Genomic DNA, 21,631 nt, shown 5'->3' on the forward strand with positions numbered 1-21,631 from the left:
TCTAACCCTGATACACCTTCTGAGTGAACGTAAGCAGAGAATCGCACATCGCCCTCCCCGCGAGATCACCGGGAAACACAAAGCCACACCAAGAAAGGACGGGCCACAGTTTGATATTGTCCAGTGAGTGTCTCCTGGCCTCAGAATACTGCCACTTCTCGCAGCTCCAGCCCTTGGCTGTGCTCCACTCTGAGCAGGTGAATTCCTCTGCTGAAACTTGCACACAGTAAGGAGACGGTGTCGCCAACAGCCAGGGAAGTCAAAGGTCCTGATCCGTCCAGGGACAAGGTGAACAGGCAGGCTGGGGGAGGAAGAGGGAACCAGCAGCTCAGGCCAAGGGCGCAGCGTCATGGGACGCGAGGTCTCTGTGAGAAACCCGTGTAAACAAAGCGTGTGCTCTCCATGTCTAACCCAGGTAAGAGCCGCATCCCTGCTCCAGAGGACCGTGCACCCACGCGGAGGTCAGACTCAGATCGGCCGCAAGGCTTCAACTCCAGAGAATGGCACATGGACCAAACAAGGTGGGGATCCCTGAGAAACCTGTTCAGACAGTCAGGGCCTCGCCTGCAAGGACGTGTGAATACACTGCCCTCAGTTCCCACCCACCCAGAGAACAGAGCAGGGGGCCAGGGCAGAGGAAAACAGAGGCGATGCTGATCTTCAGCTGCTGGCTTCTGGGGTCTTGCTCCCTTCAAGACCAAGGAGATTGGGACCTGAAGGGGAATCTGGGGGCCTCCAGCTGACCCGGTCTCCCTCCATCCCCGTCTCGGGGGCTGCTCTTCTGAGAACTATAGGTGCACATCTGGTGGGCAGGGCAGCACTTTCAGACCTTGTTCTCCCTGGTGTCAGGTTTATGAGCATTGAACCTGGCAGCAGCTGCCCCCCCAACCTCCCAGAGCTGTCACACGGGGCAGCTGGTAAGGGCACCTCCAGGTTTGGCTCACCTACCACTAGACGTGATCTCACATCTTTTCTCTGAGGGGGCTATCCTATCCTCCCCTGCTGGGAGCTGAGTTTCTAGAACATTACTGTAGGAGGGACTGGTTGTGAGATTCTCTAAGTTAACACTATTCCTGTGTCTGACAGAACCCCGGGTCCAGCACAAAATAGTCTGGAGGCACTGGGGTACTGATAAGGAAGAAAAAAAAACAGCCACCTCTACTCATAGCATATGCCACGCTTTGTGGTGCAAATACTCCCACTATGACCATATTAAATACTCCTGAATATTTAACAATCAGCCAGTAGCAGTGGGCTCTGGCATATTTCACTGAGGACTCTGGGGAGCTGCGTTCCCTAAAACATCTTTTTCTCTGGTGCTTTGAAGTGTTATGACCTGACTGTCATCTCAAATCTTAGCTGCAGCATCAAAACAGGGCAGTCTTGCTCTACCTCACCCCCACCATGAGCTGAGACTCTCATTTTAGTCCTTAAAAAATGAATCTGAAAATGACAATCCTTGTTTTCTTTGCCAGACATTTTGAGTATCACGTGTTAAAACCTGATGGAAGAACTTCAAGTAGAAAGAAAACTAAGAGCCAAATATATTTGAGCTCTCAGGAACAAGTCTGTACAACGTGGTACCAGGGCTCATGCAGTGATGGCTTCCAGCCAGGGGTTCAACAGAATCCTGGTATCTTAGTGTCATCTCTTAACCACCAGGGGCCTGGATAGTGGCAGGACAGGGCTGTTTTTGTATTTGCTGAGCCTCGGAAAGAAAGAGTTTCAAGGAAGCTTTTAAGACTCCATGTGTCTTTGAGAAGCACCACCAGCAGGCTCCTTACCTCCAGTATCTTGGTTCCAAATCTTCACTTTACAGTCATGCGATGAGGTAGCAATTATAGGCATCGAGGCCAGTGCTCTTGGTAGAAAGACGCAGGATGCAACAGTCTGGAAATGCCCCTTATATTCACATATTCTGTTCCGAGTCTGCCTTAGGTCCCACAGCTGCAGAGTAATGACATAGGCTAGCTCATACATACATATTTCTCTAGCTTCATACATGCTACCTTCACTGATCTCCACCTCCCCACCTTCTCATCACCCACCTATCCCCCTACTTACCTACTCATGTAGCTACCCCTCATCTTCATCCATCCCATCCACATATGAAATCATCCATCCATCCAGTGATTATTTTAAACACCACCGATCTCAGACAACCATGGGTAAGGATGTGCCAGGAGGGTCCCTGCCTTCCTCATTAATGTCATGGTTAGGGAAGTGAAAGCTCCAAGTCCTACAGCATGATGGGACAGTATGGGGTTGCCTACTTTTTTTTTTTTTTAAGTTCTTTTATTTATTTAAGTAATCTCTACACCCCATGTGGGGCTCAAACTCACGACCCCAAGATCGAGAGTCTCGTGCTCTTCTGACTGAGCCAGCCAGGTGCCCCAGGGTTGCCTACTTTCTATGACAGTTCAAGAGCTACCTGACATCAGCCTCTTGGTGTCTGTGGCTTCTGTGGAGACCCCACAGTTAGGGGCACCTTCTCATAAGTACACAGAGGTGCAGACCTTCTGATTTATTGCCTGCATGCTGAACCTTGGGATATGAAGATGAGACTCCAACAAAGGAGGTGACAGTCCTGCCAATCCCACTCTTGTTGACACGATCAGACCATAGCTAGAGAACAAGGTTCAGGGAGGAGAGCAAACCGAATTGTGTCCAAAAAATAATGAAGTCACTGGACACCATGTAATTCAGGAAAACAACATTCAGAGAGGACAGTGATCTGAATTGTGTCCGAAAAATAATGAAATCACAGGACACCGTGTCAGTTGTAGGGGCTGGAAATGCTTAGCTTGGTGAAGAGATGCTACATCAATAGCCTGGGATTCAATACCTCAAAGTACCACTTACTAGAAGTGTGGTCTTGTGCAAGAGATTTCAACTTGCCATGCCTCTATTTGCTCATGTGTAAAATGGGAATTATAATAGAACCTAACTCATGAGGTTGTTGTAAGGATTAAATGAGATAATGCATGTAATGTGCTCAGGACAGTGCCTAGTATATGATGTTTGGTACAATGGGAGCTCTAATTGTTCTATTTGGACTAGATGCCCCTTTTAACCTATATTCTACAATGAGGAATCCAAGGGACTTTGGAGGAGCCAATGCAATCTAATCCAAAATGACTTGCGAGGAAAGGTATATGGGTAAGGGTTGGGATGGGCCGTTGACCAACACTGGTGCCTCAAACTCCCTGAAGAGCTTGAGCCTCCTTTACTGTGACCACAGGTACAATGGGAATACACTTGGCTCTTCAAATAGTCCCTCCCCTTTCTAAGCGCTGCTGGGAGCAGGGACATTAGCAAGCTGGTTCTGTGTTTAGCACCTTCCTATCTTGACTCTCATCCCATCCCTTTGTCTACTACCAATTCAGAGAGCCCAAGGCTAATGGAGGTTTCTTGAGAGATGCATCTGGAATGCAAAGGCTCACTTACAGTATGCACTTGGAATAGGCCTGAGCCATTAATAGAGCTGACCTGTGTAGCCCAGTACAGACGGGAGGTCGGAGGAAGTACTTTGCTCATCAGCAACCAGACCCCCAGACCCCCAGAATCTCTTACCGTGGCTTCGCAGCCTTCCCCTCCAAAGCCGCTGCTGCAGGAGATACACTTGTGTCCGTCCTCACTGACCTCGCAGTAGGTCTGAATATGCTGCTTTGTGGGAAATATATGAGCTACCTGCAGCCCCCGGCTGTCCCATAATCTGCAAGAAATGACCGCAGGATATGAATCTGTCGGCTCTTTGCTGCTTCAGCCAGTCTGATGGAATGTCATGATTTACGTACAATCAGGAGTATGAACCAGATCAACCTTGGAGACCCCAAAGCTGCCAGGAAATAACCAAACTGAATGACATCTGAGTCCTTTCTAGTTTGAGATACAGTTAATAGGAATTTAGACCAAGCATCTTAACTGTATAAGTTAATTTGTTAATTTGGCCCTTTGGGATACTACTTTCAAGGGACAAGAGGATATTTCTGTGCCTGTGACTTAATTTTTTTAAAAGATAGTTATTATGATCCAGAGGAGCAGTCACCATTCCAGAATCAGATAGAATAGACTGCAGGCCTTGGCCTACTGGGCCACGAGGTCCCCGGGGGAGTGTTTTATTCGGCCTCTCATCTCATTTTCACCTCTTTACCTCATTCTTCCTATTTTCTAAGTAGAATGAATCTCTTTTGAGATCCAGACTTTCTCGTTGTGCTTTCTACTCAAGAACGATTTACTTCATTTGACTCTCTTGATGCAGATTCTGACCCCATTTCCCCAGACAAGGCTTCACCTGAGGCCTGAGTGATTGAGAACATCCGGCGCCAAGCAGGGGTGGCAAGTGGAGCCAGGCAGCTCAAAGCAGGGGGACAAGCAAATGACCAGGTCCGAGGTCAATCTGAATATTTTCACACAGGGGGCGAGGGTGGGGCCAGACAGAGTCAGCTGCTTCAGAACCATCCAGGACAGGCGCTTTTTCCTGGCCCCACCTCCTGCCATTCAACCTCTACCCAGATGGTCCAGGGGGCCAGGTCAGAGAGACCCCAGCCCCAGCAAGGGGCAAAGGGGCAGAAGGCCCTGGGCAGGCACAGCAATGTGGAGAAGCAGAGGGGGAAAGGAGTCATATGAGCATGGGAACCACAAACCTTCACCAGAAACACCTTCACAGCTGCTCAGTAAGCCTACCTGATGGTTTTATCTTCAGAAGTCTGTAGTACATATGGTTGGTGGGGGACCCAGCGCAGGTGAGTGACCTGGAAAAAGCAAAATTTTCAAAACTTCTCACTGCCAAGGCATTCTTCTACGGCAATTCCTGTAAACTGTGCTAAATAGCATCTCCTCACCACTTCTCAAGGATGCTGACACGTATGTTTGACTTGCAGGGAGTGTGTGTTCTGCAGATACCCACCAGTCATGCCCACCAGTCATGCCCACCGGCGTGCCCTGGATCAGCAGCAGCAATGGTAGCAGCCGGGCCAGTTGTGAGTACAGAATGCATGCAGGCACGCACACACGTGGTGGGGAACTGCTTGTGGGTGGCAGCTAAGGAGAGCAGCCCCCCGTTCTATCTGAAACCCTAGTCTAAGGCCTCACAGGGTTCAGGGCATATTCTTTCTTCTCATCCCTGTAGCCCCCTCCTGGATAGGCACAAAAGAGTTTTCAAAACAACCCAAGATGACAGGATTTTCTTCTAGCAACCTCCACAAATATGGAGGGCATAGGGTGAGCATACTTTGCCATGGACAGTTGTCTTCAAAATTAGAAAAGATGACCATGAGTGATATTTAATGATCACTAAAGGAACATCTATCATGTCAGGTCATAGGATTCTCTCCCTTTCATAAATGAAGACATTGACACTCTAAGTGACTTTCTTGGAGTAACACAGCTAAAATGTGATGGATCTTGGGGCGCCTGGCTGGTTCAGTTGGTAGAGCATGTGACTCTTGATCTCAGGGTTGTGAGTTCAAGCCCCATGTTGGGTGTAGAGATTACTTAAAAAAAAATAAAAAGGTGATGGATCCATAATTTGAACCCAGGTATGACTGACCTCAAAGGCTGTGGAGTTTATATACCAGTCTGCTGGTATATAACATTGGTCTTCATAAACACGGCAAATTATACATAAAGCAAAGGGTCATGCTTGTTTCTCTGTGCATAAGCTGTGAGATCCTGGAGGACAGGGGCTGTGTCCTAGGACTAACCCTGCTCCTAGCAGAGCAGATATGGAATAACACATTTTAAGGGAATAAATGAGGACACCACTTAAAATTCCAATATGAACTAGTGGAGGTGTTCTCTGGAGCAGAAGACTTTATTTATCTTTTATTTGTTTTAAAGGTTTTATTTATTTATTTGTCAGAGAGATAGAGAAAGCAAGCACAAGTAGGGGGAGTGGCAGGCTTCCTGTGGAGCAAGGAGCCCGATGCGGGGCTCAATCCCAGGAAGCTGGGATCATGACCTGAGCTGAAGTCAGATGCTTAACCGACTGAGCCACCCAGGCATCCCTGGAACAGAAGACTTTAAAGAGATCATCCAGCCTGATAACCCTGAGAGGCCAGGGTCTGACAGAGAGTTCAGCGTGAGTAGTAATGAGGCCCCAACCTCTACTGCCTGGTGTATCTCCTGATCTCTCTCCCAGGCTCTTCGCCTCACCCCATGCTCCCTTCTGCTGTCCCACTCTCTACCAACTTTGAGTCCCTACCAGGTTCCTCGAGATGGAAGCTCTCTCCGCACACCGTCCGGTCCCAACGTCCCACAGAAGCAGGGTGTTGTCCCGAGAGCCAGTGCACAGCTGTGACGAGTCTGGGGGAGCAAGGGAGAGATGGTCCATGAAATGGGCCTGGCACGGGGCTTTTCAGAAGGTACAACAGGGGGCGCCCAGGTGGTTCAGTCGGTTGAGCATCCGACTCTTGGTTTCAGCTCAGGTCATGAGCTCAGGGTCATGAGATCAAGCCCCAAGTCGGGCTCCATGCTCAGTGGGACTCTGCTTCTCTCCCTCTCCCACTGCCCTTCCCTCCACCCCGACTCACGCACACTCTTTCTAAAAATAAATAAATAAATCTTTAAAAAAAAGAGGGGCGACTGGGTGGCTCAGTTGGTTAAGCATCTGCCTTCGGCTCAGGTCATGATCCCAGGGTCCTGGGATCGAGCCCCGCGTCGGGCTCCCTGCTCCACAGGAGTCTGCTTCTCCCTCTGCCTCTCCCCCTGCTTGTGCTCTCTCCCTCTAATAAATAAATAACTCTTTAAAAAAAAGAGAGAGAAAGAAAGTACAACAGTGTTGGGGAGAGGTCTGTTTGACTTTACCTGGACTCACAGCCAATCCAGTGACCACCATGGTGTGGCCAGAGAACTGCTGCCTTGGCTGGGAAGGGCCACACAAGTCCCACATTGTGACTGTCCTGTCACGAGAGGCGCTGAAGAACTGGCTGGATCTGGGAATACAGGCTATCTGCTCAAGAGAAAAAAAGTCCCAGTGTGCTTGTTTGATTGGCCTTGGAAATGGGCAACAGGCCTGGGGCTGCAGGTGTCAGAGCCTGAGGCTCTCCCCCGTCCCTGTCGGGGTGGGAATACATTGCATCTGGGTGTCAGTACCCTACTCTGCGCTGCGAGCTGAGCAGATGATGGAGTCTGCATCTCAATTCCGATTTTCAGTTCATTGAGGGGGATTTCAGGGAAGGGCATTGTAGAGACTGGCATTCTCTATCATCTTTGCTGGAAGCTTATGCTGCCCTGTAATGCTTTTTTAGCAAATTAATTTTTATTTAACTGTTCTTGGCTTTTTAAAAATTTCCCCAACTAGAAGTTTCCTGAGTATAGAGATTTTATCATTAATTTATTTAAAATTATCATTATATTATTATATATTATATGATAAATTATTATTATATATAATAAATTATTTATACATAAGTTATAAATGAATAAATTTTATCATGTATTATTTATTATTTATTTTTCTAGCTACAGTAAACACACAGGCAACCTTCAGTACCTGTCCCTGTTGAGTTAGGATAGGCAGGGAGAATTCTCTATTTACCACCTGAGCTATTAAGGGCTTAGTGACAAACTAAATCATGTCTAATATGCTTGTAACCATAGCTAAGGGAATGGTTTGCTCTGCTTTTCCTCGAGTAGGGCTTCATGGCATCAAATGAAGCTCTTACATTTTCTTAAGACTGAATATCCCATCCCTCTTACTAACTAGAGCTATTAGATACTCCTTTATTCAGTTCCAAATTCCCTCCACGATAATGATCATTTGATAATTACCTTAGTGATCTCTCGTTCATGTCCTCTGAACCTTTTCACCACATTTCCACTTTTCCAGTTATAGGCCACCACTGTCTGCAGAGAGTCATTAGGGTCATTAGAATCTCTGTAATATTTTATGTGAATTTCTATTTAACTGAAGCAAGCCTTTACTTCATTATCTACCTAATTTCTCCCTCTCTGTCAAGGGTCTTGTATTAGGGCTTTATTGTTATAACCTTCATCCTGTCCCCCTACATTGACTTCCTTTTCTTTCCTCCTGACCGGGGCGCTGTCTCTCTGCAAGGCAATGGGCCACTGCTCTGGGCCTTACTGACGGGTTCGGGAAGACACCCCACAAGGGGAACGGACTCAACCTGAGGTTCTGGTCATAGATGCTGAAGTAGAATTCTACATGGGGTTAGAGTTTTTTCCCCTAATTGTTTTGTACTTTTATTTTAGTGTACTTAAAAAAATTTGCTATCTTAAAAAAAAAAAATTTACCGGGTGCCTGGGTGGCACAGTCGGTTGAGCATCCCACTCTTGGTTTCGGCTCAGGTCATGATCTCTTGGCTCATGGGATCGAGCCCCACGATGGGCTCTGCGCTCAGCAGGGAATCTGCTTCTCCCTCTGCCTCTCCTCTTCCCTCCCCCACCCCGCTCTCTCTCTCTCTCAAATAAATTAAATCTTAAAAAAAAAAAAAGAATCTGTGAAATACAGTATGAAAATGAGAGGAATTAAAAGAATCTACATTTTTGCTGTCAATGTCTTAGCTGTGAGTCCCGTGATAGATGCAAATATGGGGGGAGAAGCAACCAGATTCAGTGACAGTGGGGGAAAGGACAGAAACAGAAGGGAGGAATCATAATGCTCACCAGTGTAGAGATTTTGACAAAAGAGCAGCATAAAAGAGACTGGAAGTCTCCTTTTTTAAAAAATATTTATTTATTTATTAGAGAGGGAGAAAAACGGAGAGAGTGAGCACACAAGCAGGGGTGGGGGCAAAAGGAGAGAGGGAGAGAATCTCAAGCAGGCTCCAGCTCCCCACTGAGCGTGAAGCCTGATGGCAGGGCTCGATCTTACGACCCTGAGATCATGAACTGAGCCGAAATCAACAGTTGGCTGTTTAACCGACTGAGCCACCCAGGGAACCCCAAGGAAGTCTCCTTTTGATGACAAATAGCTCCTGTGTCAGTGTGTGGGTATGAAAATGGCTTGGTCGGGGCGCCTGGGTGGCTCAGTCGTTAAGCGTCTGCCTTCGGCTCAGGGCATGATCCCAGGGTCCTGGGATCGAGCCCCACGTTGGGCTCTCTGCTCAGCGGGAAGCCTGCTTCTCCCTCTCCCACTCCCCCTGCTTCTGTTCCCTCTCTCGCTGTGTCTCTCACTGTCAAATAAATAAAATCTTTAAAAAAAAAAAAGAAAGAAAGAAAGAAAGAAAATGGCTTGGTCAGAATAATACTTGCCATTTATAAAAAGCATATGGGCGATCTGGCACATCACTGAAGATCTTGTCACCTAATCCTCACAACTGTCCTGTGTCCTGTGAGGCTGGCATTATCACCCTCATTCCATGGATGTGGAGACTGAAGCTCACGAACAGTAAATGACCTCCCCAGAGGAACCGGAAGGGGAAGAGCAGGGACTTAAAGCCAGTCTTCCTTAGTCTAAAGCCTATGGTTTTACACTACTCAACATTGTTGCCAGAAACGCAGAACCAACGCTTCCTTCCCAAATCTCTTCCCTTCTCCACAATAAGCTGGTTCCCTGGGAAGCGCCACAGACCCACCTTATCTTTTCCTCCAGAGACACACAGGTCTGAGTTCAGAGCAGCAACGACAGAGACACTATCCACGTGAGCTGGGCTATACTCCAGACAAGATTTAGTTTGAGTTCTCTCTTCTATAATCCCGTCGGGCCTGCTAAAGACAGGATGGCAAATGAGAGGCCCTCTGTTACAGAGTGTGCAGCACGGCATGGGGAAGGCGTGGGCTACGGGAGAGGCCAGGCTGAGGAAAAAATCTGGGAAAGGAGTACAAAAGGAGACCCACGGTCATTGCCAGAAATGGGATTATTAATGCTGAGCATGCTCAGAACAACTGAAGGACTAGAATCCGATAAAGAGGAAACCTGAAGCCAAGAAGCCAGGAGTCTTTGCTCACCTAGAGCTTATTCCCAAAGATGCCAGGCCTGTCTCTGAGTGGCTGCAGACACTAGCTAATCAGCTGCTTCTCATCCAAAAGAAAACAGACCAAACTAACTGTTCAGGGAAGGTCATCAGCAATCGCTCTGGGCCTTCTCTTTCTTTAGGAGAGAATTTTAATGCGACATGATAAAACTTGGGATCCCAATGTAGTATTGCTGTACCTGTATTTATAAGTGCTGTGTTTGAGCTTGCTTTGCAGTTTCCCCATCCCTGCACAGAACCGCCCCAAAACCTTGTGAGAAGGAGCTCGTTTCAGATGGCTGCTGAGCCAGCAGCATCCCTTGTGGCTGCTGGACGTTGTCCTCCCTGCTTGGTGGAAAGAATGCATACTGTTAATGTTGTTAGGCATGATGATGGTAGTCTGGTGATGTAAAAACAAAGCCTATTTTATTTATTTATTTGACAGAAAGCGAGAGCGCACAAGCAGGGGGAGTGGCAGAGGGAGAGGAACAAGCAGACTCCCCGCTGAGCAGGGAGCCCAGTGTGGGACTGGATCCCAGGACCCTGGGATCATGACCTGAGCCGAAGGCAGGTGCTCAACCAACTGAGCCACCCAGGCACCCAAGCCTTCTTTTTTAAAAGACTAATTCATTGCTCTCATTTGCTTTTCTTCTTTCCCTTGCCTCTTCTTACGGCCCTGGGAATGCACCCTCCCATAAAGCATTAGCAGATCAGCAAAAACAGAAACAAAATTAATTTTAAAAATACAAAGAGGTTTCTTGGGGCGCCTGGGTGGCTCAGTAGGTTAAGCATCTGCCTTTGGCTCAGGTCATGATCCCAGGGTCTGTGATCGAGCCCCGCGTGGGGCTCTCTGCTCTGCAGCGGGACTGCTTCTCCCTCTCCCTCTGCCTGCCGCTCCCCCTGCTTGTGCACTCACTCTCTCTGTCAAATAAATAAATAAAATCTTTTTTAAAAATACAAAGAGGCTGGGGCGCCTGGATGGCTCAGTCATTAAGCGTCTGCCTTCGGCTCAGGTCATGATCCCAGGGTCCTGGGATTGAGCCCCGCATTGGGCTCCCTGCTCGGTGGGAAGCCTGCTTCTCCCTCTCCCGCTCCCCCTGCTTGTGTTCCCTCTCTCGCTGTATCTCTCTCTGTCAAATAAATAAATAAAATCTTTAAAAAAAACATACAAAGAGGTTTCTCAACAAGTTAAACATAGAATTACCATATGATCCAATAATTCTGCTCCTGGGAAGATAGCCAAAAGAATTGAAAGCAGGTGTTCAAACAAAATTTATACATGAATGTTCATGGCAGCACCGTTTATAATGGCCAAGAAGGGAAAACAACCCAAATGTCCATCAATGGATGAATGAACAAACAAAATGTGGTATATCTGTACAATGAATATTATTCAGCCATAAAAAGGAATAATGTACTGAAATATACTATAACATAAATGAACCTTGAAAAGATCATACTAAGCAGAAGAAGCTAGACACAAAATGCCACATATTGTATGATACCATTTATATGAAATATCCCTAGTCAGAATCTAGAAAGAAAGCAGATGAGTGGTTGCCAAGGGTTGGAATGATGGGGGAACAGGGAGTGGCTACTTTAATAGGTACAGAGTTTCCTTTTTGGATAATGAAAATGTTCTGGAACTAGACAGTGGTGATGGTTCCATAACATTGTCTATGTACTAGATAAGAATAAATTTTATGTTATACATATTCTACCATAATAAATACTAGGAACGTGTATTTGAAACTAAGAAATAGTTTTTACCAGTGAAGCTTCTTGAAAAGAGCCTTAGTTATTCTAAAAGGTCATAACCTTCCTAGCTTGCTGATTTGTTTTTATTTTATTTTATTTTATTTTTTTTAAAGATTTCATTTATTTATTTGAGAGAGAGAGAGAGTGAGAGACAGAGAGCATGAGAGGGGGGAGGGTCAGAGGGAGAAGCAGACTCCCTACCGAGCAGGGAGCCAGATGCGGGACTCGATCCCGGGACTCCAGGATCATGACCTGAGCCGAAGGCAGTCGCTTAACCAACTGAGCCACCCAGGCGCCCTTGCTGATTTGTTTTTAAATAATTTCATGTGACACTTGTCTAAATCAGTGTGCCAGGTCATGAGGTTATTATGTAGTAACAATGAGATATAAGGGGCACTTGGTAGCTCAGTCGGTAGAGTATGCAACTCTTGATCTCAGAGTCACGAGTTCGTTCAAGCCCCATGTTGGGCATGGAGCCTACTTTAAAAAAAAAAGAGATGTGAGAGCTGATGACACTAAATGAGACAATACAGGTAATGACCTAGACCAGTAGTTCTTAATGTGATCTGAGGACTGATGGGGATTCCTGAGACCTTTTCAAGCCATCTGCCTCTCCCTCTGCCCCTCCTCCCCACCTCCCCAACTCAACCTCTCTGTGTGTGTGTGCTCTCTCTCAGATAAATAAATAAAATCTTTTTTTTTTTTTTTTTTTTTTTAAAGATTTTATTCATTTATTTGAGAGAGAGAATGAGATAGAGAGAGCATGAGAAGGGGGAGGGTCAGAGGGAGAAGCAAAGCAGGCTCCCCGCCGAGCAGGGAGCCCGATGCGGGACTCGATCCCGGGACTCCAGGATCATGACCTGAGCCGAAGGCAGTCGCTTAACCAACTGAGCCACCCAGGCGCCCCTAAAATCTTTTTTTTTTAAAGATTTTATTTATTTATTTGACAGAGAGACACAGTGAGAGAGGGAACACAAGCAGGGGGAGCAGCAGAGGGAGAAGCAGGCTCCCCACTGAGCAGGGAGCCCAATGTGGGGCTCGATCCCAGGACCCTGGGATCATGACCTGAGCCGAAGGCAGACGCTTAACGACTGAGCCACCCAGGCACCCCTAAATAAATAAAATCTTAAAAAAATAAAATTATTATTTGGGGGGAGGAAGGGGGAGAGAGAATCCTTTTTTATTTTTAAAGATTTTATTTATTTATTTAACAGACAGAGATAGCGAGAGCAGGAACACAAGCAGGGGGAGCGGGAGAGAGAGAAGCAGGCTTCCCACCGAGCAGGGAGCCCGATGCGGAGCTCGATCCCAGGACCCTGGGATCATGACCTGAGCCAAAGGCAGACGCTTAACGACTGAGCCACCCAGGCACCCCGAGAATCCTTTTTTAATAAAAAATTTATTTATTTATTTATTTGAGAGAGAGAGAGAGAATGCGAGAGAGAGCACGGGCAGGGGTGGGGGGACAGTGGGGCAGAGGGAGAGGGAGAAGCAGACTCCCCGCCAAGTGGGGAGCTGGATGCGGGGCTCGATTCCAGGACCCTGAGATCATGACCTAAGCCGACGGCAGACAATCAACTGAGCAACCCAGACTCCCCAAGAGAGAGAATCCTAAGCAGGCTCTGAATCCAACACAGAGCCAGACACAGGGCTCCATCTCATGACCCTGATATCATGACTGAGCTGAAATCAAGAGGTGGACGCTTAACAGACTGAGCCACCCAGGTGCCCCTAGGAAATGAGTTTCTTATAGGCATGACCAGCCCAGCTCTAGGAAGAATGGTCTACAGGAAGAACAGCAGCTAAAATTCACCAAATATTCTCAATGATACCATTAAAAAACAGTGTTCCAGAAGAATTTCAGCCTACATTTTGAAAAGCTGTCAGAATTGACCTCCGGACAAGATAGGTAACTGTACAGAAGCAGAGTGCAGTGACAGGAACGTTGTGTGTGGCACCAAGAACCCTGGGCTCCAGCCCCAACTCTACCTCATTCCACTGTGTGTCTTTGAGTTCCTCCATTCCCTGCTCTGCACCTCAGCTTCCCCATCTGTAAGTGAGGACACCAGATTAAATCATTTTTAGTAGACTGTGTTCCATGAGAGGAAGAAGTCTACCATATTCATCTTTGTACCTCAAATGGCTTGTACAGTATGGCAAAAACATTTCTTGTTAAGTAGTGTGAATCTAAGGTCCCTTCTAGTTCAGACATTCCAGGATTCTCTATAATAAGTATACCATATGCTACCAGAAAAAACTCCAGGATAATTTTCAAAAACCTTGGGATGTTGTATTGCTTCTAGACAGATAGAGGTTGCAGGGCTTCCTATCTGCAAGCATAGCCCGTTTTTCAACATTGTCATCAAACCAAGGACAGATGCCATCCATAGATCTAGGTCACCAAAAACAGCAGATGCTATAAATGGATTGGCTTTGCTTAACACTGATTGGATTCTTAGCTGATATCTTCAGAGAGCCATATTTCCCATCTGAAGAGCACTCACAGGACATTCTAAGCAAAAGATAACTTTTAGAATTACTTACCCCCCAAACCAATTGGATTTTTTTGGTGAGCTGCCACATTCAATGCTTTGTAATGTTTATCCTTTGGAAAATAGTTCAGGCAGCAACTTCCTAATCTCTGTAATTACTGAAAAGACGCTTAAATTAATCTCTTCCCTAAGATTATGTTTGTACTGAAAGGAGATTCACAAGGTAAATAAAGACCTTGTTTATTTATTTTTTTTAAATGTTTTATTTATTTATTCATGAGAGTCAGAGAGAGAGAGAGAGAGAGGCAGAGGCAGAGGGAGAAGTAGGCTCCCCCCCCAGCAGGGAGCCCAATGCGGGACTCGATCCCAGGACCCTAGGATCATGACCTGAGCCGAAGGCAGATGCTCAACCATCTAAGCCACCCAGGCACCCCAGACCTTGTTTAATGAAAAAGATTGTTAAGTGTAGTTTTCCCTCACAAAGAAATAAATATCTTACAAAATTCCAAGATCATATAAGTGGCACATTTCCAACAATTATGGAAAATATACCATAATGTTAATTATACATCTATTTTTATTTTCATTTATTTAAGTAAGTTCTACACCCAACGTGGGGCTTGAACTTATGCCCGAGATCAAGAGTTGCGTACTCTACCAACTGAGCCAGCGAGGTGCCCAGATATATCTATTTTTAAATATACAAAGTAAGGGGGCACCTGGCTGGCTCGGTCATCAGAGCATGCGACTCTTGATATTGGGGGTGTGAGTTCAAGCCCCACACTGGGTGTAGAAATTATTAAAAAGAAAATATATTTTTAAAAGATTTTGTTTATTTATTTGCCAGAGAGAGAGAAAGAGAGCACAAGCAGGGAGAGTGGCAGGCAGAGGGAGAAGTAGGCTCCCTGCTCAGCAGGGAGCCCAATGCGGGACTCGATCCCAGGACCCCGGGATCATGACCTGAACCAAAGGTAGACACTTAACCGACTAAGCCACCCAGACATCCCTATTAAAAAGAAAATCTTAAAATATATATACACACACACACACACACACACACATATATATCCCCTACTTTATTTTTTTTTAATTTGAGAGAGGGCAGAGCTAGAGAGAGAGAGCCTGCATGAGCTGGGGGGAGGGGTAGAGGGAGAGGGAGAAGCAGACTCCCTGCTGAACAGGGAGCCCCGATGATGAAGCAGGGCTTGATCCCAGGACCCTGGGATCATGACCCCAGCCGAAGGGGTCCCTTTTATTATTATTATTTTTAAAGATTTTATTTTAGGGGTGCCTGGGTGGCTCATTCAGTTGACTGTCTGCCTTTGGCTCAGGTCATGATCCTGGGGTCCTGGGATCGAGCCCCGCATCAGGCTCCCTGCTCAGCGGGTAGTCTGCTTCTCCCTCTCCTCCCCACTCATGCTCTCTGTCACTCTCTGTCTCTCTCAAGTAAATAAATAAAATCTTTAAAAAAAAAAAGATTTTATTTTAAGTAATCTCTACACCAATGTGGGACTCAAACCTACAACTCCAAGATCAAGAGTCACATGCTCCACTGAATGAGCCAGCCAGGTGCCCACAAAGTAGGATATATTTAAATACTTAAATACATCATTAAACATTTTTATTTTACTCATAGTACTTCTGTTCAAAAATTTTCAGAGTTGACTGCTACTATTTCTGCAAGAAAGGCAATTTCTCCTGTTTAAAATAATACTTCAGGGGCGCCTGGGTGGCTCAGTCAGTTAAGCGGCTGCCTTTGGTTCGGGTCATGATCCCAGGGTCCTGGGATCGAGCCCCGCATCGGGCTCCCTGCTCCACAGGAAGCCTGCTTCTCCCTCTCCCACTCCCTGCTGCTCTGCCTACTTGTGCTCTCTCTGTCAAATAAATTAAATATATATATATATATATTTAAAATACTTCAATAAGTATGAATCATAGAATTTGAGATGGAAGAGCTTTCAAAATCATCACATATAAACCCTTTATTTAAAGATCTGAAGAATCAGGGCAGAAACATTATCTGCTCAAAATTCTAACTAGGTAGGTTTCCTGACCTCTAGTCTAGAGTTTCCCTTATAAACATCTACAAAGAAGAAACACAGTTTTATTGCATTTTAACAACTCTATTTTAAAAACTTAATAGCACAAACAATGAATCATGGAACACTTCATCTAAAACTAATGATGTAATGTATGGGGATTAACATAAGAATTAAAAAAAAAACTTAATAAATTCTAATCACCAATTGACTGTGTAGCTTATTCTAAAAATGAAGAGCAATACAGAAGAGTCAGAATAACATCTGATTCAGTGCATCAGCATGGGAACTGGACAGACTTAGGTCTGAATTACAGTTCACTGCCGTCTTGGGCAAATTGCTGAACCTCATGGAGTCCGTTTCATATACGTAAAATGGAATAATCTCTCTCACTGGGCTTCTGTAAAGATTAAAGATAGCACTTACAATGTGCCAAGGACTATTCTAAATGCTTTATATTTATTAACTCTTTTGATTTATTCCACAAGCCTCTGAGCTAGATGCTGTTACTATCTTCATTTTGCAGATGAGAAAAGTGAGGTGCAGAGATGTTAACATAACTTGCCCAAATTTACAAATAAATTGCCAATAAGTGGCAGAGCTGAAACTTGAATGTAGGCAGTCTCCAGAGGCCTTGCTCTTGACCAGCATAGTATACTGCATCTCTATAAAGGCTAGTGCATTGACAGCCCTCAGCTGAACCTGGCTATTGCATGATTGCTAGATTAACAGTATTAGCAACTGAAAGGAGCAATTTCTGCCAACTTCACCCTTCACCTAATACTACGGTTAACACACACATATTAAACATACGTAACAAATATACACAGAGAATATACACAAATGGGTATATGAGTCTGAAGGATATTAAATTGAAGCCAATTATGTGTCCTGGCCAGAGTGATTGATCACACTAAGGCTAAGAATTCATTAAGTTATATATCATATACCAAGGCAATTTAAAATCTCAACAACAAGTACACGTCCTTGGATAATGTCCATGCAGTTGTGATTTATTATGAGTAGACTAATCTAAGCAGTGAAATTCTATTCAGTTATCTTCTATTTATACTGTGAACATGTAATGTGCTTGAGAGGAGGGACAGTGTCTTGTTCATTTTTTTATCTGAGCTTTAAGCGTAGTCCGGGAGAATGGATGCAAGGCAAATATCTGTGGAATGAGTGAACGGATGGCATACTAAGGTGAAGAGTCTGTTTGGCAAGAAGCTTTTTTTTTTTTTTTCCAACGTAGGCTTCAGGGGCGCCTGGGTGGCTCAGTCAGTTAAGCATCGGACTCTTGGTTTTGGCTCAAGTCATGATCTCGGGGTCCTGAGATCGGGCCCAAGTGGGGCCTCCTGGGTCTGGCTCTATGCCCAGCGTGGAGTCAGCTTGTCCTTCTCCCTCTGCTCCTCAAAACCCTCCCCTCCCCATTCATGTTCTCTCTCCTCAACAAATAAGTAAACCTTTAAAAAATAACAATAAAGTAGGCTCCATGCCCAACGTCAGGCTTTAACTCAAGCTACCCTGAGCTCAGGAGTCACATGCTCTACTGACTGAGCCAGCCAGGCGCCCTGCAAGAAGCTTTTTAAGGACCCAACAACATAAGGGTCCTTCAAAATTGCCCAACAACAAATCATTCAGGGAACAGTTACCTGGGCTCTGTCCCAGATTTCAGGGCAGGAAAGGCTGGAGAGGACTTGGAAAAGCCATAAACTCAATTATGGCTCTGCCCCAATTTGCTTCCCATAGACCTTAAGATACCCAGTGGTCACTCTAAACATAACTCAGAGAATTCTCTTTTAACTGTATTCCTCGATATACTCCAGCATTTATCCAGTTGTTATTTTCCACGAAGAAAGTGGGACTCAGAGGGTTGTGACTTGCTAAAAGTCACACGAGGCAGAGCTGGGGCACCAGACCTTATTTCCCTGGACTCCTGGTCCAATCAGTGTTCACGGAAATGCTGATTTCGTATCTCACTCCCTCTCCCCAAATCTTCTGCGCACAAGGCATCAAACCCAAAGCTCAAATACAAACAAAGCCCCAGTGGAAGCACTGGAAGATGGTCTGAGTCGACACTCTAATGGTACAGATAGGGGAAACTGAGGCCCAGAGTCTCCCAGGGAGTCAGCACTAGGTCAGAACTTCCAAGGTTGCCCCAAATTTGGGGGACAACCTGTGTACAGTTTTTCCTTCCAGTCTCTTAGATCACAGACGTCCCCCGCTCTATCCATGTGCACTACCAAAGCTTATTTTTGATGTGTGTGTGGGTGGGGGGAGAGGGAGTAGGATGGGCTGCGTAGTGCACCCACGACAGGGGGGTGTAGCACCACCCAACCCAAGGCCGGCCCTCGAACTCTCCGCTTTGACCAGGTGGGCGGCTGCAGCCTGCGAAGCGCGAGGGCTCCCACCTCCCTGCCCGCCCCCGCCTCGTGCTCCATACCCACCCGCAGGCTGGCGGGGCCGGGAGCTGAGGCCGCGGGGGCGCAAAATGGAGGGCGTCCGCAGCCACCACGCTCCACGGCCTCCCGCGCCTCCGCCCCTAGCAACGAGGCGCGCGTCGCTAGGGCAGGCGTCCCCGCGAAAAGCCTCCGAGCGCTCTCCTCGCCCCCGAACCCCAGTTCCGCTCGCCGGACGTCTCCCGGAGGCCGGGCCCAGGGCGCCGCGCCCTGTTTTCTGCCTGGAACAATGAGGTGGTGAGGTTTCAGAGATGGGGACGGTTGTGCCCAAAGACCGCGCCACCAGGGAATCTATATAATGCAAGAAAAGCGGTACCACCGTAATAGTCATCGAGGAAGTACTGAATAAATGTCATCTTTTAAATAATAACTATTCGCCCAGATGGAGATGGTGTTATATTTCTTCGGAGTTTTCTGTGATTCCACCCCGTGATCCCTCTTTTGGACACTTCCCCAGGTCCCCCCGCCCCCAACAGTCCTATTCTTTTTTTCTTTTATCAAACCAGCACCACAGCAAAGAGACCCCTCAATACCTTCTTGAGATCCAATGGGAAGACAGTTCCAGAAACTAACAGCAGCTGCAGGTACATTGCTTCCAGGCTAGAGTCTATTCATTTCTGTATTTCTAGTGCACAGGGTTTGGTGTAGAGTAAGGGTTTGTTAAATGTTGAATGTTGAATGTTTGAATGAATGAATGAATGAATGAATGAATGGGATCCGAGCCAACATTTCTCTTGCACCTAGAAGGGACCTGCTGTAGTGCTGATCTCCCAGCAAAGCTGCTTTCAATGAAGACTTGTGGAGTTTCTGAAAGTTGAGTGCCTGTGGGAACAGGAGTAGGGGTGGTAAGAGAAAATTACCTTCACAGACTATTAGGGCTGGCCATTGGTTCTATCTTCCAATGTAAAGAGGCAATACCCTCCACAGCATTCCTGATGGAGGTTCCTTTAGCCCCTATTGATTTCCCTCGGTGATGATGCACTCATTACTTTCTGAGTCAGTGTCCTGTTGTTCCTGACAGGAGCTGGGATCTATCCCCACACAACACTGATCTTAGTTCAGAGCCGAGGGCTCTCCCTACAAGCTTAATCCCTTTTGCCCACCACAACCTGGCAACCTTCAACCAGGAGAGACTGATTGTTTTGCCCTGAGACACTGGGCCAGGCTCAGTGCAGCTAAAGAGTTGACTTGCCTGATCCCTGCCCTCAAGATTTTCCAGCTCTGGGCACCTGGGTGGCTCAGTTGGTTGAGCGACTGCCTTCGGCTCAGGTCATGATCCTGGATTCCCGGGATCAAGTCCCACATCGGGCTTCCTGCTCAACAGGAAGTCTGCTTCTCCCTCTGACCCTCCTCCCTCTCATGAGTTCTCTCTCTCTCAAATAAATAAATAAAATCTTAAAAAAAAAAAAAAGATTTTCCAGCTCTGAGGATGCAGCTCTTCTGGAAGATGCTTTAGGCTTGAGGCACATGAGACTCCCCAACTGGTATCTCTAGCCAGACTTCTCCTTACACCTGTATATCCACCTGCTTTCTGCCCATCTCCACCTGGTTGTGACTCATACTGAAAACATCATCTTCCCCCCTAAACCTGTTCTTCCTCTTTTCCCTCTGAGTGTTGAGCACTACCACTCACCAATCACCCACGCCAAGGATCTTGGAGTTATCTGTGACTTCACTCTCTCTTCCTTGTTCCAGAACAAACCCCAAGACTTAATTCTGCCCCTGAAATATCCTTAAAAAAAAAAAATCTGTCCACTTCTCTCTACTCACCACCTTGGTTCAGGCCAAGATCATGCCAGAGTGTGATGGATTACAAATGGCCATAAATTCTTTGTAGCTTCTGTCATCAGGGCTGGTCTTGTAACTTATTTTGACCAACAGAATGTGGTGGAAGTGACATTGGCTACTTCCGAGTTTAAGCCTCAGAGAGCTTTGTAGTCTCTGCTCTCATCTTCTTGAAACACTGCTGCCAGGGGAAGAAGCCCAGTCTAGTCTGTTTAAGACACATGGCCCATCCAATAGCTAACACCACATGGCAGACATGTGAGTGAGAATATCTTAGACCATCCAGTCCTAAATGAGCCATCAGATGACTGCAAACCACAAGTAACCATCAGAAGAATAGCCCACCCGAACGAACCCTGCCCAATTTGCCAACCCACAGAATTGTGAGCAAATAAACAGTTGTCGTTTTAATCCGCTCAGCTTTGGGGTGGTTCGTTATAGACAATAGATAATTCATATTCAAGATAAAGTCCAAACTCCCTCCCTCGGTCGGTAAGGCTTGGTCCATGTCTCTTTAGCCTCAGCTTCCACCTCTGGCACCCACACTATAGGTTCCAATGGTCTAAACTACTTGCAGCTTCTTGGCTCACCTTGCTGTTGCCTTTGAATCCTTGTACACGATGTTTCCTCTGCCCAGGGCATCTCCCCTACATCCCCTCACCTATCTGTCTGGCTAACTATTTATCCTCAGCTTAGACGCCATCTCCTTCTCTACCCTCAAGTCTTCCCTAACCATTCCCCTCTTCCTCCAGATTGAGTTAGCTACCCTTCCTTTGCGCTTCCAAGGCCCCCCACACTTTCCCTAACACAGTGTGATTTTCCATTTACCGGTTTCTCTCCCTTGATTTGGAGCTCCATAAGGGCAGTGACAGAGTCTCATTTATACCTGTATTTATTGCTGGTGTCTAATACAAGGTCTAGCACAGCACTGCAATAGAAATTTCTGCTATGATGGAAATGTTCTATGTCTGCGCTGTCTATAGATACGCTGGCCCCAAGTCACGTGTGGCTATTGAGCACCTGAAGTGTGGCTAGTGCAATTGAAGGACTGAATTTTAAATTGTAAATTTTTTAAAAGACTTATTTATTTATTTGAGAGTGAGCGTGAGATAGAGAGCCAGCACCAAGTGGGGGGGGGATGCGGAGCAGAAGGAGAGGCAGAGGGAGAAGCAGACTCCCTG

The 21,631-nt window shown here is 46.4% G+C and overlaps 1 protein-coding gene across 1 annotated transcript; it reads right to left on the reverse strand.

The window, feature by feature from the left end:
* Window positions 1-140: 140 nt before the first annotated feature.
* On the reverse strand, window positions 141-10,305 carry WDR31 (WD repeat domain 31). The gene is made up of 9 exons (XM_021691603.2): window positions 10,118-10,305; window positions 9,540-9,669; window positions 7,774-7,848; window positions 6,808-6,952; window positions 6,206-6,306; window positions 4,687-4,754; window positions 3,574-3,715; window positions 1,785-1,947; window positions 141-301 (listed from the first exon to the last, which is right to left on the reverse strand). The coding sequence occupies exons 1-9, from the start codon at window positions 10,303-10,305 to the stop codon at window positions 141-143; spliced, it is 1,173 nt and encodes a 390-aa protein (XP_021547278.2).
* Between the last annotated feature and the right edge of the window lie 11,326 nt (window positions 10,306-21,631).

The sequence above is a fragment of the Neomonachus schauinslandi genome, chromosome 13, assembly GCF_002201575.2.
Source record: "Neomonachus schauinslandi chromosome 13, ASM220157v2, whole genome shotgun sequence".
Taxonomy (NCBI): Eukaryota; Metazoa; Chordata; class Mammalia; order Carnivora; family Phocidae; genus Neomonachus; species Neomonachus schauinslandi.